General features: G+C 36.8%; 1 protein-coding gene across 6 annotated transcripts in view; it reads right to left on the reverse strand.

Moving 5' to 3' along the window:
• Window positions 1-25,957, reverse strand: part of RFC1 (replication factor C subunit 1) — an 84,587-nt gene that overhangs the window by 20,279 nt on the left and 38,351 nt on the right. For 5 of the 6 annotated variants that reach the window (XM_036112238.2, XM_036112198.2, XM_036112210.2 and 2 more), the window contains 7 exons: window positions 17,318-17,550; window positions 16,129-16,206; window positions 8,003-8,080; window positions 6,940-7,027; window positions 5,331-5,614; window positions 2,891-2,998; window positions 668-847 (listed from right to left, as the gene is read on the reverse strand). In XM_036112238.2, the coding sequence (XP_035968131.1) occupies window positions 668-847; window positions 2,891-2,998; window positions 5,331-5,614; window positions 6,940-7,027; window positions 8,003-8,080; window positions 16,129-16,206; window positions 17,318-17,550 (1,049 nt within the window). The remainder of the gene's footprint in view (window positions 1-667; window positions 848-2,890; window positions 2,999-5,330; window positions 5,615-6,939; window positions 7,028-8,002; window positions 8,081-16,128; window positions 16,207-17,317; window positions 17,551-25,957) is intronic. The other variant, XM_036112227.2, reaches the window with a different exon arrangement.

Consider the following 25,957-nt stretch of genomic DNA (forward strand, 5'->3'; position numbering starts at 1 on the left):
AGGCCATTCACAGCTACTGTGACATCTTGCCACTGCTTCCTTTCTCCTGCTTCAATGTGGACTTGAATGCCTACAGCTACAGTTACCTGACAACACAAGGCAACATGCACAGAGACTAAAGCTACCACAGTAAAGGTGACAGAAATGGAGGATGGAAGTAGCCTAACTACATCACTGACCTGCTGGGCCATCCCCAGCAACTGCCTACCTCCGGGATTCTTGTTGGGTGAGAAAATAAGCAGCTATTCGCCAAACCACACTTACATATATTCTGTTACCTGGAGCTAAATATAATTTTCCCCAACACAAAAAGAGCTTTCAATAAACAAAACTTAAGATGGAGTACACAGTGGCATATATAGGAATATTTAGGAGTAAAAGAAAAAGAAAACGGTATTTGCTTCTATCTATGAAAAATGATCTAAACTAGAATACTACACTAAGAAAGTCAACTACACAGGAACTGTGCCTTCAACTGGAAAACCAAAATCTTGACGTTGAAGCCAAGAACACTTCTGTGGAAGAAATAATATAGGGATGAAATTACTTTTTCTAACTTTTTTCTTCATTTAATTCTGTGTAGAGGGCATTGCTACAAATGGTCCCAGTAAGACCCTGCCAAGGCAAGCAGGCTATTTCACTGTGTTGAGAAGACAGCAGGACCCACCTTATCACTCTTGGACTGTCCACTATCACGACCCATGACAAGGTAGTTTGTTTTCTTGCTGACATTTCCTGTTACTTTGCCCCCGTAACGCTCAATTAGAGACTTGGCCTCATCTCGTTCAATGGACTCCAGCACTCCTGTGATTACAAATGTAAGGCCCTCCAAGCAATTTTCAGCTCCCTAAAAACCAAAATGTTCAAGCAGAGAGGAAATTACATGGTAGCCTTCCAAAGAAATATTTGGCATCAAAACTGCAGGAAGTTGATTCTTCTCATTTGACATCATAAATAATCTCAGCATGAAAAATCTGCAGGAAATTCACAGCAAATAAGCAAAACCTGAAATTAAATCCTGAGAAATTCTTACGTAGGTTAGCATTTAATAAACTTAACAAAACCAGCAATAAAAAATATACATCCAATACAGTTCACAAAGCTTATTAAAATTATCTATTCATACTACTCTCGTGTTTTTTTTTTAATATTTAAACCACTAGTTAACTTGCAAAACTTTAAATAAACAACTAGATGCAATCCACCTACAGAATTTCTTGTTATTGTTAAAAAAGGAAAGATGTGATTCTAAAAAGGCTAAACAAGTTTGAGCTTCGGCCCTTCTCTCCGCTTATTCTATGACAGAAAATCTAACAACCTGCGAGTAACTTAAAGGCAAGATCATATTACCTCCTGATTAGAAAGATAATTCGATATACAAAAGACACTGGCCAAAGAGAACTGGGTGGAGGAGACATGTAATCTTAACTGGAACTATGTACAGTTATAGACTTCTTTAAATTTTTGCAATGGTTCAATAAAATGATACAACCAAGCAAAACGAAAATTATGTAAACAATTCCAAGTTACTTATTACCCTTTGAATAGAGAATTAAGATCAACATAGACTTAAAACAGGCCTGCAAGGAAGAAGCTAAACGAAATTCAAAGACTGGGTGGGGGGAAAAAAAAGCTATGAATCTGCTTGGAGAGAAAAGGTTTGATTAACAACATCTCAAGGTCCCTACAAGCCTTATGATTCTAGGACTGAAATGATCTTGTGAACACTGAAGTATTTAAATTCTTCTCAACAAATTCAAAGTGACCCTGGAAAAGTCCACATGCAAGCCTCTATCCCACACCCTAATCACCTATCCTGAATTATTACCCATTGTGGCTCTGAATATGTATTTTACAACCAATCTCAGCACTTTTAGCCTCTCAACCAAACTCTTCCACTCTAGAACACTTACTGCGGGACCAGCAAGCTACCCAATATCCTCAACCTCTACTCAATATTTCCTCCACCACCTTGCCTTCACTGAGTCCCCTCAGGACTCCACTATGCCTAAAGTCCTCTCAAGCAGGGGCACCTGGGTGGCTCAGTCGGTTAAGTTTCTCCCTTTGGCTCAGGTCATGATCTCAAGGTCCTGGGATTGAGCCCTGCATCAGGCTCCCTGCTCAGCTAGGAGTCTGCTTCTCCCTCTCCCTCTGCCCCAACCCCTCCACCCCACTTGTGTGCTCTCTCTCAAATAAATAAAATCTTAAAAAAAAAAAAAAAAAGTCCTCTCAAGCAGAGGAGCTTGTTGAGTCTTTCTTAGAGTCTGTCTTACACCACATGCAAGAGGCAAGGCTGACATCTTCCTCTAGCCTCCTACACAACCCACCAGCCCCTTAAGGTTCACCCTCACCCTTTCTTTATTAGGGAAACTACTAATCTCCATTTGTGACCTGAATCCCCTCCCCTTCTACCTTCTCAGAAATCTCATACTACATTTGATTATCCTTCTCTTTCTGGTATGCCTTCAATCTCCCTTTCTGGTGGATCCACACTACCAGCAAAAGTGCTAGTCCATGATTACCATATTCCTCAAAACGGAGCCCCTCTAGGGTTATGGGTTACTTAAAGGACAATTTTTCTTTATAGTATCAAGCAGTAATTCATTACATGAATAAATATCCCTAATTCACAAAGATGGTGACTAAGGCTTTTCTGTTGTTGTTTTTTTTTTTAAGATTTTATTTTTTTAAGTAATCTCTGCACCCAACGCGGCGATCAACCCCACAACCCTGAGACCAAGAGTCACACACTCGGCAGACTGAACCAGCCAGGCACCCCTCTGTTAATTTTTAATTATCAATGCTCTGCTGCTGTGAACATAGTGAATACATGCATGGACCCAGGGGCCAGAGGCCCTGACAGAACAGCCTGCCCTCTCAGCATTCATACCTTTGGTATTTCTTTGGAGCCCAGAGCTTTGGGGCCTTCTCTATTTAAGTAGCTTCGATAAGCTTGATAATTAGTGCGTCTCTTCTCAGAATCTTCAGGACTTATAGACTTTGGGGAAAGGGGGAAAAAAAAGGCGAAATTCATGTAAAATTAAAAAACATTAAGTCACTTCTTTGTTTAGAAATTAACATTTTTAGCTACACAGAGACTTCCCAGTTTAGGCATGCCTGGCTTATAAACCTCCCTGCATCAGCTCTTCTCAAGCCTTTTGACCCTCTAAAGGCACATACTGCAAGGGCAGATTAGGTACACAAGCCAAATTGCTAACCCCAAACAAAGACACACAAAAAGTGTATTTTATTTCAAAAATTCATGTGAATTTCAAGTTCTTTTCCATAATATATCCATGCATATTTTAATGAAAAAATTAATTTTCCCCCAAGTATACCTGATCACACAAGAAGATATCCTATGTTATCCTATACCCTTGCACACCCCTAAAACAAAGTAAATGGCCCTATACCTCTGAGTATATGAGCACAACAGGCTGAGAATTGATGGCTTCATATACACAGCAGGTTCAAACAACAGGCAAGCTTTATTCCCAAAAGTAGACACATTCTATATGCCACCCCTCCCTTCCAGGTTTAATCTCTCCTATTCTGTTTCTCTCAGGGGACCTCACTATGGGTCTATCTCAGAAAATCCTGGGGAAACTTTTTAAACTCTATATATCCCTGGACTCACTCTAATTTTCTGATTCAGATATATGTGGTATGGCTAGGGCATGTGTATTTGGGGGAAAAACATCCTAGATAATTCTGATTTGAGAACCACTACAAGAATGGTCTCTTGTTTTTTCTACTTCCTATTTCACATTTTTTTAACTTATAAGCCAGCTCAAATCCCTTTGAGAAGAGACAAAATATTACTTTTATACAAATAAATTATTTTAATCAATAAAGTAAGTAAGCTGCTCTGGTTATAAGTAAGCCATTAGAGGCTGCTCCTAGACTCTAATCCTACTTTTTAACAGTGGTTCTCGTATCCATCTGAGCTTATTGAAATACACCTGTCTAGACTACAAAACCATATATTTAACAAGCTTCATAGGAGAGTCCAATGCATACCAAAATGGGAAAATTATTCATTTGTAACATTAATTCTATAAAAAACATAATTCTGAATTATAAACAACTTATAAAGTAACTTTGAAGCACACCCATTCATGAAGTCAAAATTACTTAACCAAGGTAGACTGAATTTATTAAACACTCTGATATTCCCAAAACTGCTAAAAGTAAAAGTTCTAAGTCATTTCTATTCCAACTGAAAAATAAGGTGAAGAGTAAAGTAACATTTAAAGATTTCTTCTCCTTTAATAAAAATAGACCAGCCTCTATAAAATGAACATGCTTAGTGTGCCTGAAGAAAAACATTCATCCACCAGGTAAGTATTTAGTGAAGAAAAACTGGAGACCAAAAAGTTAATTGTTCCCTTAAGCATATTTATGAGCACTGACCACAAACAAAAGTATCTAGAAATCACCATTTCACTGCTCTGCGCTAAAAAATAATGGTGATAAGCAGTTAAAATAGACAATATTCTACTTTTAATTCTAAGTGCCTAAGAGGCTTGAAGGAATAGTGGTTTCCCATTATGAATCTACGGTGGTTCCAAATTAGAGATTTTAAGAAATCCCTCAATTCTCAAATATATATGAAAACAAAGATTCTGAAAACCATTCTGCATTATTTGTTTTTTTTTGCCTTTGCAAATGATTTCATTATCTCAACACTGTTATACAAGAGCAAAAAGGGGTACACTCAGGACAAATGCAAATTATTTTAATAATAATAGCAAAAACATAGCACTTACTATGTACCAGGCACTATTCCAATATTCCAGAATACTAACTCAGATACCACTATTATTCCTATTTTTACAAACGAGGAAACCAAAGCAGAGAGAGAGGAAGTAACATATCTGCTCAATGGCAGGGCTATGTGATCTGAAAATGGCTCCAGGGTCCATGCTCAGAGCCACCATGTTATTATACTGCTGTTTCTTGGGCCTCAGAGGACGTGAGTTCAAAGTTGGCTCTGCTACTTACTAGCTGCATGGTCTTGGAAAAGTTACTTAACTCTTTCATCAGCCTGTTTCCTCATCATTAAAAATTGAATAATAAAAGTAAGTCATCTTACAGGGTTGTTGTGAAGATTACATGAGATACCATATGTATTAGTGCAATATCCAATACACGCAATAATAAATATTGGTTAATATAGCTATATTAATAAGCTATATTCTGCAACAGCATCTAAGTCAGATAGCTTAAAAGTACTGTAATGATTTATACAGCCAAAAATAAAACTTGAGAACAGCCAAACCCAAACCAACACATAGCCCCCAAATGATATACTTTTAGAAAATTTCTACCTCTTTTTTAGCTGGAGAACTTTTGGGTTTCTTAGGAGTTTTTGTCTGTCCTTTTAATTCAACAGCATTTTCTTTTCTTTTTGAAGCCACAGGCTCTGTTTCTTTATAAGAACTCTCTCCCTTTTTTTTCAAAAGGGCTACCTTGGAACTGGTTTTTGGAGAAGCTTCTCCTATTTTGTGAGGGGATGACTTCAAATGTTGCTGAGATCCTATCAAACTTTCACATTTAGTTTGCTTCTTGGGACTGCAGTTCTTTCTGTCATCTGAAAATTGTTCTGTTTTTACTAGGAAGAAAGAAAAGATTATGACTGTTGTTTTGGGAAAAAATGATACCCCCAAATCGAGATTTTTTTTCATTTTCAACTGAATAATCTTAGTAGCACACAATGTCATATCGTGATTTCTTAACATTCACATTAAGATTTTAGTTCTTTACACAGAACATTATTTTAAAAAACTATACATTTATACATTTTTGTATAACCAGTTCAAATTAAAGGATCTGTCTTTTTGATTATAAATGACTTATGGGGTTCCTGTTATAACTTTTTAAATATAAATGACTTATGGGGCACCTATGAATGACTTATGGGCATCAGTTAAGCATCCACCTCTTGATTTCAGCTCAGGTCAGGATCTCAGGGTTGTAAGATCAAGCCCCATATCAGGCTCCTCATTGGGCATGGGGCCTGCTTAAGATTCTCTCTCTCCTTCTGCCCCTCCCCCCCACCAAAATAAATAAATATAAATGACTCATCACTTCAAATGATATAGTAAACTACATCTAAGGACATGGCCTTTATTCCACAGATAAACTTCAATGATCTGAAACTTACAGAGAAAACTTACTGAGTGAATGTCAACATAAAAAATCTGTGTTTGTAGGGGCACCTGGGTAGCTCAGTCAGTTAAGCGTCCAACTCTTGGTTTCAGCTCAGGTCATGATCTCAGGGTCATGAGATCAAGGCCTGCATCAGACTCCCTGCTCAGCACAGACTTTCTGCTTCAGACTTTCTCCCTCTCCCTTCCCCTGCTTACCTGAGCACACACACTCTCTCACTCAAATAAATAAATAATTTTTTAAATAAATAAATAATTTTTTTTTAATTTCTGTGTTTATAATATAGTCTGAAAGCCCAAATCCTGCAATTTCAAGACTATATGAATGAATTTACCTATAGGATTAAGACCATCTATATTAGCAGATGCTTAGATTATCAGGACCAGTAAAAAATAAAACCTACAATCAGCAGGAGAGATTCAGATGACCTGGACAACTACAAGTCAATTCTATGAGCTCGAAACATCTAGTCCTTTGCCATCATCATATACTGAAGCCCACATGTTGCACTACACTTGGAAACTAACATTAACATGAAACCAAGAACTTAAATATATTTTTTACAACACTCATAGAGTAGACAGGCATTCAACACCAGCTAATATCCAAATATAGCTTTCAAAGTATCGAAGAAGAACATGTTTCAATATCCCTATGAAATAATGTCTACCTAACAATACAAGGCAATTTTTTAATAGAATGTTTAAACAGGTTATCATGAATTTTCTTCTGTAAATATTCCAGGTTACTTTTCTCTGTTAGTATTACCTTTATGAGGAGATTTATGTTTTTCTGCTTTACTTAAATTGGCTTGGACAGATGAAAACGCTTCTCTCTCTCTTGGGTCCTTCCGAGCCTAAGAAAATTTGAAGTGTCAAATGTGACAAGTAATAGGAAAACTACTACCACAAAATATGTTGTTAAAATTGACCAAAGTTTTAATTTAATTAAGTTTTAATTCTAAGATTAAGGGTCACCTTCCAAAGCAAGAAGACAATACAATAAATTTTCATTCATTCATCCATACAATTTCTGGCAAAACGAAGCATTTTTTCTTACGTTTTAACTTTACAGATGAGGAAACTGTTGAAAGGTTATAAAAAATACATCTATAAAAAATTATCACAGTTGTTCCCAACTTGTCAGAATGGAAGACTTGCTTCTGTTTCTTTCATCTCAATTCTCAAATTATATTATGCAGCTGAAAACTAAAATCTAAACCCAAAAGACTAAATTAAAATAACAATCTAAAGCTTAATAGAGCACCTTTCTCAAGAGGAAAAAAAAATCCACTCTCTCCACTGCTCCCTCAAATCTCCATTTTACAAAGAGGTCATAAATCAGGATACATAACACAGTATACTTTTTTTAGTAATTATAATCTGAATGCCTTTCAGGGGAGTAAGGCTTTTCAAATGACAAAGTCCCCCCAACTCCTTATTGTCTTATACCCACCTTCTGTAAAATCTTTTAAAATAGATATTGATATGGACAATATTAATAGAATATGATTCAATGGAAACAAGGCTAACTTTTTGGAGATCAAGTACATAAGAACCCATTTGTGACAGAGAATAAGTAAAAGTTACAATTCATTGTTTTGTGAAGAAGGGTTCTGGTTGGCTTTGGCCCGATCAACCTTCCTTTAGCAAGAAGAAGTTTCTCGATAAGCTTCTCCAAAAACATTTTTATAAATTAAAATAATTTAGCTTCTTTCTAGAAGAGTGACTCATGGTTGTATCTCCAGAGCCTCGAATACACAGGTATGAAAGGGAACACTGATCTGCAGTGTATATTCAGAGTGCAAACAAACAGCCTGGTGAAACGCCACCTTTTTGGTCTTGGGTTCTTCATCCAGCATGGCTAACGTTCTGGCAAACTCTTCATCTTCATGTAGTTGTCTCTCCAGCTGTAAAAAGTACCAACAGAGTAAGTTGCTTTCTTTCTTTTTGTAAATGAAAGTTTTTAAATGTTTGAGTCATGATACTTAGAAGAAACTGGAAAAAACATTTTCCAGAAAGTAAGTATGACATTCTTCTACTTAATATTAATAGTTCAGTATCACAGGTTTGCTTCATTAAGCCAAATTAGATTTCAGAACATTTATTTCTAATTTTACAGGTGCAATAGACAAACTGAATGTATTTTAAAGTCACATTTCTCACTTATAAAGTTCAAATTCTTAACGGTTCCAATACAACATTTATAGATCTCTTATTTCTATTTATTTTGAACTCTACAAAGAGCTCTGAAAAGAATCTCACCCTAAAAGAAAAACAGTCTGAAGGGCACAAAAAAAGTAAATCTAAGAAATCAAGAACACTATATATTTTCTTTGCACACAATATATATACAAATATAAATATCACTTACAATCATCAAACTCTAATTTTCAATTACTAATTCAAATGTATCTGTTCTGACTGTTCTGAAAACTTAAGTCATCATATCAGAAGTTTTCCTAACATGCTAATATAACACACAGATATTCTAATTACTTTGTTGTTATTTCTAGTGTTTTTATTTGCAGCAAAATGGGAGCTTTTCCAGGAAAGAATGTGTAGCAGTGGAATATATTTCTCATTTACAAACTAACTGGTGTTATGCCCCTGATAAAATGGCTTAAAGTAACATCAAACAAAAGCCTCCTTATATTATTCAAACAAAGGAAAGAACCTCCAGATCCATCCAGTCCAAAAGAAAAGGCTTGGAAATTGGCATATACCTGATGAGAACACAGTAACCAAGCCTTTTCTTATTTTTTCTAAAATGAACTCGAGCTACACAGAACCATAAGCAAGCTGGACAGATGCACATCAATACATTCTCTGTTGCCTTATACTTAGTAACTGAACTACACATCTAATGCTAAAAACAATATGAAAGATCTTCATCATCGAAAGGTCCTTCAAACTCTAAACCTCCAATTGCCCTGCAAGAATTTCTGGTTGAACTCTACACCATTTTCCCCAAATTTCACACTATGTAGTATACTTCTAGTAAAAAAGGATCTTTTCCCCAAATTTCACACTATGTAGTATACTTCTAGTAAAAAAGGATCTGAGAAGCCAGAACAGAAGAAATGTAAATACTCTCATCAGAAATTCATTATTGGTAATTATGACATTATAGTTTATGTAATTCAGTGTAATCAAATAAGATGGAAAAGATTTTGAAAACACAAACTACAAACTACTAAAGTAATAAAATGTGATCAGATATATTTCAGAAAACTGGAATACTGTTTTCTCACAATATTTAGTAAGAGCCTTTTCTATGCAAAGGACTAAAATAAGCACTGATGTCACAAAGGTTGAGTGAAACAAACAGCCTGGGTGGGTGGAGCTTAGAGCCTACATGTAGGGAGACACATAAACAGCAATTACAATAAATGTTAAAAAACGGGGTACACAAAAGATTGGGATCATTCCCTGCCTATTTTCAGACCACAATGCTTTGAAACTAGAACTCAATCACAAGAGGAAAGTCAGAAAGAACTCAAATACATGGAGGCTAAAGAGCATCCTACTAAAGAACGAATGGGTCAACCAGGAAATTAAAGAAGAATTAAAAAAATTCGTGGAAACCAATGAAAATGAAAACACAACTGTTCAAAATCTTTGGGATGCAGCAAAGGCAGTCCAAAGAGGAAAGTATATAGCAATACAAGCCTTTCTCAAGAAACAAGAAAGTTCTCAAGGACACAACCTAACCCTAGTCCTAAAGGAGCTGGAGAAAGAACAGCAAATAAAGCCTAAACCCAGCAGGAGAAGAGAAATAATAAAGATCAGAGCAGAAATCAATGAAATAGAAACTAAAAGAACAGTAGAACAGATCAACGAAACTAGGAGCTGGTTCTTTGAAAGAATTAACAAGATTGATAAACCCCTGGCCAGACTTATCAAAAAGAAAAGAGAAATGACCCAAAGAAATAAAATCATGAATGAAAGAGGAGAGATCACAACCAACACCAAAGAAATATAAACAATTATAAGAACATATTATGAGCAACTCTATGCCAGCAAATTAGATAACCTGGAAGAAATGGATGCATTCCTAGAGGTGCATCAACTACCAAAACTGAACCAGGAAGAAACAGAAAACCTGAACAGACCTATAACTACTAAGGAAATTGAAGCAGTCATCAAAAATCTCCCAACAAACAAAAGCCCAGGACCAGATGGCTTCCCAGGGGAATTCTACCAAACATTTCAAGAAGAATTAATACCTATTCTTCTGAAACTATTCCAAAAAATAGAAATGGAAGGGAAACTTCCAAACTCATTTTATGAGGCCACCATTACCTTGATCCCAAAACCAGACAAAGACCCCATCAAAAAGGAGAATTACAGACCAATATCCCTGATGAACATGGATGCAAAAATTCTCACCAAAATACTAGCCAATAGGATCCAACAGTACATTAAAAGGATTATTCACCACGACCAAGTGGAATTTATCCCTGGGCTGCAAGGTTGGTTCAACATCCGCAAATCAATCAACGTGATACAATACATTAACAAAAGAAAGAACAAGAACCATATGATCGTCTCAATAGATGCAGAAAAAGCATTTAACAAAGTACAGCATCCTTTCTTGATCAAAACTCTTCAGAGTATAGGCATAGAGGGTACATACCTCAATATCATAAAAGCCATCTATGAAAAACCTACAGCGAATATCATTCTCAATGGGGAAAAATTGAGAGCTTTCCCCCTAAGGTCAGGAACGCGGCAGGGATGTCCACTATCACCACTGCTATTCAACATAGTATTAGAAGTCCTAGCCACAGCAATCAGACAACAAAAAGAAATCAAAGGCATCCAAATCGGCAAAGAAGAAGTCAAACTCTCACTCTTTGCAGATGATATGATACTTTATGTGGAAAACCCCAAAGACTCCACCCCAAAACTGCTAGAACTCATACAGGAATTCAGTAAAGTGGCAGGATATAAAATCAATGCACAGAAGTCAGTGGCATTCCTATACACCAACAAGACAGAAGAAAGAGAAATTAAGGAGTCGATCCCATTTACAATTGCACCCAAAACCATAAGATACCTAGGCATAAATCTAACCAAAGAGGCAAAGGATCTGTACTCAGAAAACTATAAAATACTCATGAAAGAAATTGAGGAAGACACAAAGAAATGGAAAAACGTTCCATGCTCATGGATTGGAAGAACAAATATTGTGAAGATGTCAATGCTACCTAGAGCAATCTACACATTCAATGCAATCCCCATCAAAATACCATCCACTTTTTTCAAAGAAATGGAACAAATAATCCTAAAAGTTGTATGGAACCAGAAAAGACCCCGAATAGCCAGAGGAATGTTGAAAAAGAAAAGCAAAGCTGGCGGCATCACAATTCTAGACTTCCAGCTCTATTACAAAGCTGTCAGCATCAAGACAGTATGGTATTGGCACAAAAACAGACACATCAATCAATGGAACAGAATAGAGAGCCCAGAAATGGACCCTCAACTATATGGTCAACTAATCTTTGACAAAGCAGGAAAGAATGTCCAATGGAAAAAAGACAGTCTCTTCAACAAATGGTGTTGGGAAAACTGGATAGCCACATGCAGAAGAATGAAACTGGACCATTTCCTTACACCATACACAAAAATAGACTCAAAATGGTTGAAAGACCTCAATGTGAGACAGGAGTCCATCAAAATCCTAAAGGAGAACACAGGCAGCAACCTCTTCAACCTCAGCCGCAGCAACTTCTTCCTAGAAACATCGCCAAAGGCAAGGGAAGCAAGGGCAAAAATGAACTATTGGGACTTCATCAAGATAAAAAGCTTTTGCAAAGCAAAGGAAACAGTCAACAAAACCAAAAGACAACTGACAGAATGGGAGAAGATATTTGCAAATGACATATCAGATAAAGGGCTAGTATCCAAAATCTATAAAGAACTTATCAAACTCAACACCCAAAGAACAAAGAATCCAATCAAGAAATGGGCAGAAGACATGAACAGACATTTGTCCAAAGAAGACATCCAAATGGCTAACAGACACATGAAAAAGTGCTCAACATCGCTTGGCATCAGGGAAATCCAAATCAAAACCTCAATGAGATACCACCTCACACCAGTCAGAATGGCTAAAATTAACAAGTCAGGAAATGACAGATGTTGGCGGGGATGCGGAGAAAGGGGAATCCTCCTACACTGTTGGTGGGAATGCAAGCTGGTGCAGGCTCTCTGGAAAACAGTATGGAGGTTCCTCAAAAAGTTGAAAATAGAGCTACCATACGATCCAGCAATTGCACTACTGGGTATTTACCCCAAAGATACAAAAGCAGGGATCCGAAGGGGTACGTGCACCCTGATGTTTATAGCAGCAATGTCCACAATAGCCAAACTGTGGAAAGAGCCAAGATGTCCATCGACAGATGAATGGATAAAGAAGATGTGGTATATATATACAATGGAATATTATGCAGCCATCAAAAGGAATGAGATCTTGCCATTTGCAACGACGTGGATGGAACTGGAGGGTATTATGCTGAGTGAAATAAGTCAATCGGAGAAAGACATGTATCATATGACCTCACTGATATGAGGAATTCTTAATCTCAGGAAACAAACTGAGGGTTGCTGGAGTGGGGGGTGGGGTGGGAGGGATGGGCTGACTGGGTAATAGACACTGGGGAGCGTATGTGCTCTGGTAAGCGCTGTGAATTGTGCAAGACTGTTGAATCTCAGATCTGTAGCTATGAAACAAATAATGCAATATATGTTAAGAAAAAAAAAAAGAAGATAGCAGGAAGGGAAGAATGAAGGGGGGAAATCGGAGGGGTAGACAAACCATGAGAGACGATGGACTCTGAAAAACAAACTGAGGGTTCTAGAGGGGAGGGGGGGGAGGATGCGTTAGCCTGGTGATGGGTATTAAAGAGGGCACGTTCTGCATGGAGCACTGGGTGTTATGCACAAACAATGAATCATGGAACACTACATCTAAAACTAATAATGTAATGTATGGGGATTAACATAACAATAAAAAAAATTAAAAAAAATAAATAAGTAGATAATACAGATAGATAGAGAGGTAACCTAGAGAGATAAGCCCTTCATAAACTAAAACCCAGCTTCAAATCAACAATCTCTAATTAAAACAAGGTTATCTTAGTTTGCTGATGCATCCAGCTGTGCTGTCAGAAGCAAAAACAAATCTCCTATGATGAAATATAACAACATCTAGAGCCTCCAATTCTCTCTACAAATTTGTTATGTACAATGTCCAGAACTCAATCAGAAATAACAGGTACGTAAGGAGCAAAATGACTTGAAGGAAACCAAAACACACAGACAATATAAGCAGACCATCATGGAGTTCTAACACACAGACTTTTAAATAATTTTACTTAATAAAGGAAAGCAAAGACAACATTGAGAACTTTTATTTTAATTATAAAAATATAAATTTTGCGTACTGTGCATTTTTCTGATGAAAGGATCTCTAGCTTTTCAGGCTACTGCTCAGTGAAGGTGTTCAAAGAAGTCAAGCAACATAAATGCTGAAATACAAGTTTTATGCAAATGTAGACTTATAACAATTACTTGCTGCTTCTTTCTAGTCTGTTTTTCCAGCTGATTCTTTTCGAGTGTATGGGATGCACAGCATGCAAAATTTTGCACGCAGTTTCACGGAGATGCCACCCCCCCACCCCCAAACTCCTCTATGGACTTCTAAAGGTCCTTGAAACCACCCTGAATGACTCCAAATAAAGACAATTGAATTATTAAAAAAAATATAAAAAATAAAAAACGGGGTACAACACAGTATGTAGGAGGGGTTTCTAATATAGTTTAGAAAGTATGAGAGAGGGGCGCCTGGGTGGCTCAGTCGTTAAGCGTCTGCCTTCGGCTCGGGTCATGATCCTGGGGTCCTGGGATCGAGCCCCACATCGGGCTCCCTGCTCCGCGGGGGGCCTGCTTCTCCCTCTCCCACTCCCACTGCTTGTGTTCCTGCTCTCGCTGTCTCTCTGTCAAATAAATAAAATCTTTAAAAAAAAAAAAAAAGAAAGTATGAGAGAGTGACACTTAAGCTAATAAACAGGAAGGGGGTTCAGGCATCAGGTATCAAGGTCTGGAGCCTCTGACAGAGACGAACACTCCTCCTTGAAACATTTTTCATTTGGCTTCCAGAAAATACCAAGCTTTCCTCATTTTCCTACTTCACTAGTCACTTTCTTAAATCTCCTTCGTTGGATCATATTCTTCTTCCTGACCTCTACATGTTAATAGTACCCTACAGTTCAATTCTGAGACTTCTTTTCTGTTTACATACTCTCTCCGTGATCTCATCCAGTTACACTGGTTTCAAGTACCATTCAAATGCTAATGATCCCCAAATATACATCTTCAGTTTAGACCTCCCCCCACTCCGCACCCTCCCCCTTGCACCCAGCTCCAGATTCCTCTATCCAAACACCTACTCTGCATCTCCATTTAGAAACCTATTAGACATCTCAAACTTAACACGTCCAAAACAGAATTCTCTTCTTTGTACCAGTGTTCATTTTAATAAATGATATCACCATTCATCCGGTTGCTCAAGCCAAAAACCACGGAGTCATCTTTGCATCTTCTCGTTCCCTCCCACCTTACACGCAATCTGTCAGCAGCAACTGGAAGGCTGCACCTTCAAAGCACATACAGATTACGACTGCTTTGCACTATCCCTTCCATTATCACCCAGGTACAAGCCAACATCTTCTCTCACCTACCCAACCGTAGCAGTCTCCAAACTAATCTGCTTTTGATTTTGCCCCACCCATGGGGTTTATTAGCCTCCCAGCAGCCAGAATAATTTTCTTTTAAGATCCATCAAATCATGTCACTTCTGTAGTCAACCATTCCAATGGCTGCTCATCTCACAGAGACTAAAATCCAAAATCCTTACCATTCCAAGTACTTTTGGTAGGTTCCAGAGACTTGTCATGACTTACAGGATTTCCAAATTCACTTGCTTTTCGGTTTAGAGGAAATCTTCCTCCAGGTAGTCAGCCCCATGGCTCACCATTATCATTTCATTTTGTTCCCCAGTGTCACTTCATCAGTGGGGCCTTTCTAACCCCTCTATTTAAAATAGAACACTCATAACCCCACTAATCACCCCCAAAATTATCTATCCCTTTACTTGTCTTCACAGCAGTTATACTGACCTGACATATTTTTTAATTGCAGTATCCTTAACACCTAGCTAGAACTGTGCCACGCACTCAGGGCTCAGTATTTGTTGAATGAATATAACAGGTTTACCTCTCAAGAGAGCACTCTGAACTGGAACAGACTTAGGGATCATCAGCATATACACAGAACTTACAGCCACATGAGTGGACTGAAATTGCCCACAGTGAAAAGAAAATGGATATGCCCAAATTAAATTATTTTAACTATACTAAAGAAGGCTTCCATTCAAAGAAATCTAATAATAAATCTTTAAATAATTATTCCCTGCTCTGATCACTTATCTTTTACATAAATTTAGATTTTTATATATTAGATTTTAACTTATTTTACACACAACTTTTTTTTAAATTTTATTTTATTATGTTATGTTAGTCACCATACATCATTAGTTTTTGATGTAGTGTTCCCACACAACTCTTATAATGACAGTCATTCCAAAATTAAACTAGAACATCCTGATTGTTTGCCTGAGTAGACTTTTTTTTTTTTAAGATTTTTATTTATTTGACAGAGAGAGAAACAGCGAGAGAGGGAACACAAGCAGGGCGAGTGGGAGAGGGAGAAGCAGGCTTCCCGCTGAGCAGGGAGCCCGATGTGGGGCTCTCGATCCCAGGACCCTGGGATCATGACCTGAGCCGAAGGCAGACGCTTAATGACGGAGCCACCCAGGCGCCCCTGCCTGAGTAGACTAAATAGCAAGGCACAACATCAAGTTGTTAATGATACTTAAACAAAATGCCAGTACCTCTGCATCCTCATCAAGTTGCAACTGCTTGGCGATGACTTCATCATTTAATCTGGAATCATCTGCATTTTGTGAAGGCTGTATTTCAAAGAAAATCAAGCAAGATCAGCATAAACCTTAAGTTAAAAATCAGGTGCTTTTTCTTGACTGCAGCTAACTAAATACACCAATGAGAGATAAGTTTATGCTATAAAATAGTCTCAGCGCACACCAGCCGGAAGTTATGTTCACAGCTACTCCTTGACCATATCCAATTTCCTAATGAACAAATATCCTACAAACAGATGGTTCTCACTTGAATCTATTGAAATGTTCAAAAGAAGTACACCCAAAAAGACCTGTAGACCAACATCTTGGCTTCAGAAATAGTCCAGAATATTGGCAAACCAGTATGTGTGAATGGTTACATTTGTCCTATGGAGGCACTAATGAAATCAACAAACATACACCATTGGGCAGGTTTCCGATTACTAACTGGATGAGATCATGGGGAGAGTATGTAAACAGAAAAGAAGTCTCAGTCTTTTATACTTTCACTATAATTTATCTGTATTTGTTTCCTAAATGCCCAGAAAATAGTAAGTCCAACATCAGCCAAAGTAAAAGGGTCAAAAGTATAATAGGTAAGCCCGATTTGTAAGTTATATACTTATGACCTCATTTGGGAACAAGCTTACTGTCCAGTTCAGTCTGGCTGAGGTCAATGGTAAAGTGAGCTTGTATTCTGAGTATTTAAATTCTAAGAATTATAATTTATCCTTATGATTTAAATTATCTTTTCCCACTTCCAAATACAAAAAAAATTAAATGTGCAGGGGCGCCTGGGCTCAGTCAGTTAAGCGTCTGCCCTTGGCTCAGGTCATGATCCTAGGGTCCTAGGATCCAGCTCCATATCAGGCTCCCTGCTCAGTGGGGAGTCTGCTTCTCCCTCTCCCTCTGCTTGCTGCTCCCCCTGATTGTGCTCTCTGTCAAATAAATAAATAAAATCTTAAAAAGAATATTACATGTGCAATATTTTAACTTCCTCATCCTCTAAAATGATGGCAATATGTTTTATCCATAATCACAGGAAAATTATTTTTGTTAATAAAATATGTTGACCTATTTTTAACATCCAAATTTCTCTTATTAATGTAACAGTGAATGGGTACAAATCATGAACATTCTTGCTTGCATGTAGAACACTCACCTCTTTTCTTTTGCTTGCTACCATCTTCTTATCTGATCTCTGGACACTTCCAGTTCCAAAATAATCAAGCACTGACGTGGGGGTAAGTTTTATTGGTGATAAAGGTTTATTCTTGGTCTTAGTGTTTTCTTCAATCTTTTTCATGTTTGACGCTCCAAGATAACTATTTGTAGATCCTCCATTCTCTTTTGATTTAGAGGCTGCCTTCTTACACATGAAGTCATCTTCTTCATCTTAAATGGAATATAACCAAATACTATGATAACACATTCTGCATGGAGCACTGGGTGTTATGCACAAACAATGAATCATGGAACACTATATCTAAAACTAATGATGTAATGTATGGGGATTAACATAACAATAAAAAAAAATACTATGATAAAACATCGATTCTAATTATATAAAGCAACCACTTCCACCAGCTTTATAAAAGGCATACCAGAGCTATAGAATGATTTCTTTTCTTCCTATCTCCTGAATTCAACTCATCCTCACATTTACCAATACCACAGATGTAATAAACAATTTCTGCCAATTAGCACCCAGAGTACACAAGTCTATTTATTTACTCATGTATTTGACAAATATTTACAGAGCACCCACCGACACTAAGGACATAGCAGTGAATAAAAAAGACAAAATCCCTGACCTCGTGAAGCTTGGAGTCCAGAAGAGGAAACAGATACAGAAGTAAACAAATATATGCTGTCAAGTTGTAACTGCTATAAAGAAAAAGTAAAACAGGAAGAACGAAGTAAAGAGCAATGAGGGCTGCTCTTTCAGTTTCGGTCATCAGGGAAAGTCTCTTTGATAAGCAATAAGGATACCTCAGGCAATGAAAACTGCAAGTGGAGAAGCCTTCATGTGAGTGCGCTTGGAGGTCATTGTGACTGCAGCACAAGGAAGGGGCTACAGCACTAGAGTTAAGGTGACAGAGGAAGGGGCCAAATCATGGGGAACTTTCTAGGTCATGGAAAGAATGTTAGGTTCTATTTTAGAAAGGGAATCACTGAAAAATTTTTAACAGAGTAGGAAGTGATCCAACTTAGGTCCTGTCCTTCAGAGAACACACTGTCAAGGGGTAAAAGCGAATGCAGGAAGACCATGTTGAAAGATACTGCTGTTCTAGAAGAAATGCTGACGCCTTGGACTAGGTGGTATTTGCAGAGGTGGCAAGAAGTTGTCAGAGTCTAGCTATATATGAAGGTGGACTGTCTAGCAATATCTACCCCTTCGTTTAAGACTTTAAGCATTTGTTTGGTTACATTTGAGCTTTCTAAAAATTTCCCATTTAATCTGGTTTTAAAAGTCTTTCGAAGCTTTCTAGTCTTTCTAATGCTTAGATACAACAATGTACCTCAAAAGGGCCTAACTATACTTTTTTTTTTGTTTGGTTCAGTGATTCACAAGATAAAAAGCTGTGTTGGCCTAATAACAAAAGAAATCCAATAAAAGGAAAAATCTAAAAGGCAATTGTGAAGACTAGGTCACTGGGGATCCGGAGAGGGGCGCTTCATAAATCTGGTGGTCACTTCCTCTCAAGTGCTCCCTCATTCAGCCAAAAGCATTTGCCAGGCACTGTGCTATTCCTATGTGGCTGTCATCTCAAAGAGGAAAGTACCTAAGATATGTAAAAATCAAAAAGGATTTAGTCTTATTTTCTAATTATTATGTTAAAATGAAACTATAAACTTTACAAAGCATAACCCTTACAGGTTTCCGATTACTAAACACAAAAAGTAATCCATCACTTACAGCAAATTCACTACAAATGAATTGTTCACTACAAATTCCCAAAGAATTTACACCTGATACTACCCTCCAAAGGCCTGCAATAATCATGGATAAATTTATAAGATGGCTCCATACTCCTTGCCACCAACAACTGAACCAGGAGTGGGCACTTGATCAAGATGGGGGCCAATCTTACCCTTGATCAGTTTGCTGAACTAATAAACTAAGGTACTAAAGATTCATTCCTGCATTCAGTGAGATATGATAGTGAGATATGACAGTGGCCTAACAAATTCCATTTTGCTTATATTAAGCTAGGTTTTTTACAGTAAGCAGGTTTTAACCTGCAACCAAAAGATTTTAATTAAAGCATACTTGTCTTATTTATCTTCAACTATAGTCAATCTACCTTCAAGCTTAAAATAAAAATTCATTCATAAATCTTCCTAAGCACATCCACGGTTAGATATACTTACCAGATTTCAGTTTAACCACTGTTAACAAGAGTCAGCCAGCAGACTAGGTTCAGTCACTCATATATCTGTTCTCCCTACCTGACAATCAGTCCTTCTCTGTCTCTGCCAGATGTGGGGAAAAGTGTCTGATTCAGATGGTTTTTGCAAAGGAGAAGTGACATGATCACCATCCCACCTAAGTACAACAGCCAGGAAAATCACCCTTAATAATCCTAATAACCATTAAGAATATAATCTGAAACTCTTTTCCTTTTCTGTAAGATAACAAAATAATGAACTGTTGTATTACAGAAGCCCAAATAATATTTTTAATTTATGGCTGGTTTATTTTAAACCCCTAGACTCAGTTAAGCTGTAGCCTAAGCCTAACCAAACCAGTAGCGTTCACCAACAAACTATTCTACTTAGCAGTCAAAAAAATTATGCAAAGTACCCTTAAAAGAAGATTCAAAACAAGACCAACACTGCTGATATCCTGGCTTTAATTAAAAACAAAACAAAACAAACACAAAACCGGAACCTGCTAAGTATAGACAATCAATACTTCTCCTTAGGCAGTAAGTGCAAAATTAAAAACACATCCCAGTGTATATAAGATAAGGCTTCTAATCTTATCTGAGAGCTTATTAAATTTCACAATTTTCACATGGTTTAAGTTCAACAACTCTATTTCTGGGCAGGAGGGATTACCTTAACGATAAAAGAACAAAATTACATTGTCTCTGCAAAATGACAGTTCTCTACTAGTTTGTCCCCCCACTTTAAAATGCCAAAAGCAGTAACATTCCATTTCCCCTACACCCAGCCATGCTTATAAGCAGTATGACAGAAAACCCCAGAACTAAATGGACCAAGTCAATCACTGTTCTTCTGTTACAGTTCTTCTCTAATTACTCAAGAACTTCCTCATTATCTAAAATATTTTACCTGTCTGAATCACTGCTATTTGGTATAGGCTCAGAAAGGGGAACAATGGTACTGGAGATACTTGCAATCCCTAGTTTAACCCTTTCTCCAGCAATCTCGGAAATATTTACAGGTAATAGGCTAACATGAAATTTAGTGAGATCAAAAATTTCTAAGATTATTACATATAAAAGACTGTTGGCAAGGGTGTAGGGAAATGGAACCTTCACATACATAACAGGCAATGATAGTAAATTTTTAAAAATCTTTATGGGGGAAGATCTTGCAATATGTATTGAAACCTTACATATGCATACCTTTTAACTGGACCCAGCAATTCCACTTCTAAGAATTTAAACAAAACAAAATAAAGGACCAAGCACACAAAGATATATGAACCAAAATGCTTATTACAGCATTTGTTCACTCAAAAGTATAGAGAACAGCCTACAGGAGGACAAGAAAAGATGAAGGGACAATTACGTGACTAACACAGTTTAGGCAAAAAAGAAAGCCTCAATTATGACAGTGGCACCAAACACAGAGGCAAGTGAATAGTGTTTATACAATGAGAAAGCAAGTAACCAAAATATCTATTGTATGTTCAACCACATAACGGAATTCTATGAAACAGAAAATTTTAATGTATATCCATATTTACTGACATCTTCATATGTTTATTATGTGATAAAAGCAGGTGACTTAACAGAATGTTAATGACACATTTGTATCTACCTATATATATTTATAGATATACTTTTAAATTCACATTCAAAGACCTGAGAAGAATCAATAAAATGTTAATAATTTTTATATCTCTGGATAGATTTGGGTGATTTTTCATTTTTCATCTGTATATTACACTTCTCTTTCTTGTTAACCTCGATCTAATATTTTACAACAAATTGACTATCTCCTAGAAACTTTCTGACCCCTTGGCTTTCTGAGACAGAAAAGGCTTGGCTTTAGTTTTCTACTTCCTTTCCACCTTCCTTTGTTTACTTCTTTCATTATTTATCAGCATCTCTGCTTATTCTGTCACTAGCTTCAGAGAGTTCATGGTATCTTTTTATCTAATTGCTATTAATAATAGTTATTATTATCGAGCATTAAACTACCTGCCAGGGCGCCTGGGTGGCTCAGTTGGTTAAGCAACTGCCTTCAGCTCAGGTCATGATCCTGGAGTCCTGGGATCGAGTCCCGCATCGGGCTCCCTGCTCAGCAGGGAGTCTGCTTCTCCCTCTGACCCTCCTCCCTCTCATGCTCTCTGTCTCTCATTCTCTCTCTCTCAAATAAATAAATAAAATCTTTAAAAAATAAATAAATAAAAAATAAACTACCTGCCAGGTACTCTACCATATTCTTTATAATGCATTATCTTTAGTCAACTAGTTCTCTCTCTTATCCAATGCACGGACTCCATTTTCCACATTCCTGACAAACACACAGCAATGTCATTCAATGTGATCTCCCTTTTCTTAATGATTAGCACTACTGTACTCTTTAGTAAAAGTTCTTGCTTGTATTAAACCAAAATACTCCCCTATGAATTCCATCTATTTTCCTTAATCCATCCTTTTTCACATTGACCATTTGAAGACTGACCTCATTTCTTCCTTTGGTCCTCGTCCGTATAAATGCTTAAAACAGTTTCAAGCCATTCACAATTTGGGTTATTGCGAAGATTAGATTTTTTAAAAGCAAAGTGCCCAGTATAGCACTTATCCATGTTTTAACAGACATTCAATAAATAATAAAGTAGTAATCTCTAATGAAAACAACATTGAACCAGAATGCCAGAAAATTAAAATTCTAACCTGACTTCAACTTACTATTTTTATTTTTTAAAGATCTTTTTATTTTTAAGTAATCTCTACACCTAACGCAGGGCTCAAACTCACAACCCCAAGATCAAAAGTCGCACGCACCACCAACTGTGCCAGTCAGGCACCCCTATTTTAATTACCTGGGCTTCAGTGTCCTCCTCTGCAAAATGCTGGACCAAATTCTTAAGATTTTCCCTTCTATAATTTTGAGAATCTATGGATAGTCTTATAGATTTTTTAATTATACTGAATATTGGTGAGAATGTGATATTTGTTCTAATAGAAACACTGATTATGAAAACATAAACTAGTATGAATTTCCAGAAAGCAATTTGGCAAAATATACATAGAGCCTTAAAGATGTTCATAACCTTTAGCCCAGTAATTCTTGGAGATAATCAGTACTGACAAATATTTGTATATAAACACATTCATCACACTATTAGGAACATGAAAATGTAAGCAACAGAAATAATCAAAACTGGGGAAGAGCTATATAAATTGTGGTCTAGCCATACAATGGATCTATGCAGTCATTAAAAATTAATCCCATATTTCAAAGCTCAAAAATATTTTGGGAACAGTAAAATTAAGCTGGAAAAAAAAAAATACATCACTTTGTTCTTTTAGGTTAGCCTTAACATTATAGGTATAAATGTCACCCCTAAGAGGGGATCTTCTTTTTCATGAGCCTTCTCTCCTAGAGATCTCTTTATAACAGTGGAGCGTAACATCAAAAACTAATGATGTACTGTATGGTGACTAACGTAACACAATAAAAAAATTAAAAAAATAAAAAAACAGTGGAGGGTATTAGAGCCTTTCTCTGAATTTTTGGCTTAGAATAAGTGAATTTAAACTTAACAATGTCTTCAAGCTATAGATCCAAAGATGTACTATAATCCAAACACAGACATAATTTTTTAAGCATTTTCATAATTTCTGAGTAAAAATGGAATTACACACGAATTAAAAAAAATATGAAGTGTTCTGCATAAAATTTCAACTATGTTTATACTGTACTGAGCTAAAACTACATACAAGGCCCTTTTTTCTCTGCTAACCACTAAATAAATAGCTCTCCAGGCCCCTTGGAAAGTAGGGGCAATTCGAGTGAAATACAGTTGTGAAAAGAGAAAAAAAAGACTGGCTTGCTTGATTCGACACTTATTTAGTACTCCGTGATTTATGCACTCCCCCATACTTCTTACAGTTATGGGGCAAACTAACACCAAAAAAAGCAAACTCATGATCCTAAGCATAGAGATATTTCTTATAAATACAGAGGATTTCATTAAGGAGAATATAAAAAAATATGGTGTTCTATAAAGTCGCAGACATATCTGAAAGCATTCTGTCATCTTGCCTTAGAAAACCAGAAAACCTGAAGAAAGCAGTGACTTCTGAACTGGCTGTCTTAAAACTCCTTTAGTCCTTCATATTTCAAAGGCTATATCAATACACTATGGAAAAAGAAGGCAAAAGAGACCAAAGATAAGAACAATGCAATCAGCTGCTTGCAGAAGACAGTCATGTAACAGGTGTTGCCGTGACCATCCTCACGTAAAACAAATATTTTACGATCTTACACAGTGTGCAGAAATGAAACATTCCAGATAAAGTTATGATTGTTTTTCTTTTTTAACATTTGTTCTTATTTTTAAATGAGCCTATATTTGTTCCTGCACTGTCAGAAGCCAAAGGCAAATTGTGTTCTCTTCTCCCCAGAAACTTATAATACAATAATGATAACTAGATCTAAGTCCAATTTCTTAGAGCTAGTTGAAAATCATGGGCAATTGAACACTCAGAATCTCCCTCCAGGATATCTGTCCCCTTATAAAAACACCATTTATTTTTATTTATATACAACATAACCTCAAATGCGGTAACAATCACCAAGTAAACTAGCATTATCCAACATACAGCAGAGGAATTGCCTAGGAGAGGAGATTGCTTTGCCACTCTCAGTTAGATACATTCATTTATTTAGAAAGGATAACAAATGAAAGAGAAAGAAAATAATGTGCAGGTCCATACAGAAATCTACTTACAAGCCAAAAAGGAAAAAAAATCTAATTATGGAGCTCATCCTGCTGAGAGTTTGGGATTCTGATTTTCTTTCCCTCAGTCTGGAACACATAGAAACCAAATTAATGGAGATCATGCTAGAGAGATCTGGTTACAGAGATTAAAAATAGTTTACTTAGCAACAACTACTCAAAAACTAAAAAGGGAATCTGAGTTTTTAGAGCCTTTTCCTACAAAGTTCCTTTTCATTATGTCCTTGGGTCAAAAACCCAAACTGTCATTTTGGTTTTGGAAGTAGAGAAAGGTTCGTACATATGCCAAGTCTTCAATAAGTATTTGTTAATTAAGTAGATGGAAGAGAAACTAAACATACCATCTTTGCACCATTTATGTGGTGAATCTAATATTCTGTACTTCAGTATAATTAAATAAAACCTCTGAGACTGCTCATCTTTAATCAAGAAATTAAGAGAGCTCACGGTTCAGTACCAATAAATCCTCTTAGAATCAGGGTTCACTGTATCTTTTAAATAAACCCATTTTATAATTTGTGAGGCCTAGGGAGGCGAGGAATGATAAATAAGAGGCAAAGTACCGGCTTGTGTTGTGCCGAGGCCCCACCAGAGCGGGAGTAACAACAGTCCATGGAAAGTCACAGCTGGCTTCAATTACTAAGAAAACATAACACAGAAGGAGAAAGTGGAACATTTTACCACTTACTTTCCTTGCCTCCATCTCTACTGGCTCTCACAGAAAAAGAAAAGTGATGGTGGGGGCGGGGGGGGCAGTTTGGACAGTAGGACACAGGTACATCGCACACCTCATAATTCTTAGGTATGAAACAGGCACCAGAAGGAAACCTGACTCACCACGAAGAGTAAAGGGAGTGGTTCGGCAATGCAATTCCCCATTTCCATTCACATTCCACTTCCCCGCACAGGAGAGGAGCTAACAAAACTGTCTCAGTATTAAAGCCAAGTATAAATCACCTGGATATTATTTTATTAGTATTTAATTCTATTTTCCTAATATAATCCTATTTCCTTGGCATTCTGGAATACAATCCTGTGTCTCTCATAGTTTCACAAGTGCCTGACAGTAAAATATGTGTCACAAGAACAGTCTGTTCATTTTCAAAAATGCTTCAGAACCTCAATAATCATTCCAGAGACTCTGGTGCTCCATATGCCACTTAAAATTGTTTTCAGGTCTCATAACATGCACTATTAAAAGAGGCCTGAAGAACAAACTGTTAGGCAAAAAAGATTTTAAGAAAGTATCTAGCTCTTATAAAAATGTTTCAGTTAATGTGAATCTGAATAAAATTGCTATAGCAGTATCAGTGACCTTTGAATCATCTATAAAATGATGAAGTCCCTAAAGATTGAAACAAGAAATGGAATCCTCATTGCCAAAAAGAGAAAGGCAGATCCCCAACCACAGAACTACAGAAAAGGAAAGTTTCGGTGACAATTCTATGCAGTAACATCAAAAGCAGGTCAAAAGGAATATTCAACAGAAGATGGAGATTACCAGGAATAAACTACGCTGACCTAAGAGTTTCTTTATTCTAGAAGTTATAGGACTAGCAGATGAATCTAGAAACAAGGGCTATCTGGAGTTCAACAAAACAGTCACCAAATTCTCTTCTGATAGGGTCAGGC

Source organism: Halichoerus grypus, chromosome 3 (assembly GCF_964656455.1).
Source record: "Halichoerus grypus chromosome 3, mHalGry1.hap1.1, whole genome shotgun sequence".
Lineage (NCBI taxonomy): Eukaryota > Metazoa > Chordata > Mammalia > Carnivora > Phocidae > Halichoerus > Halichoerus grypus.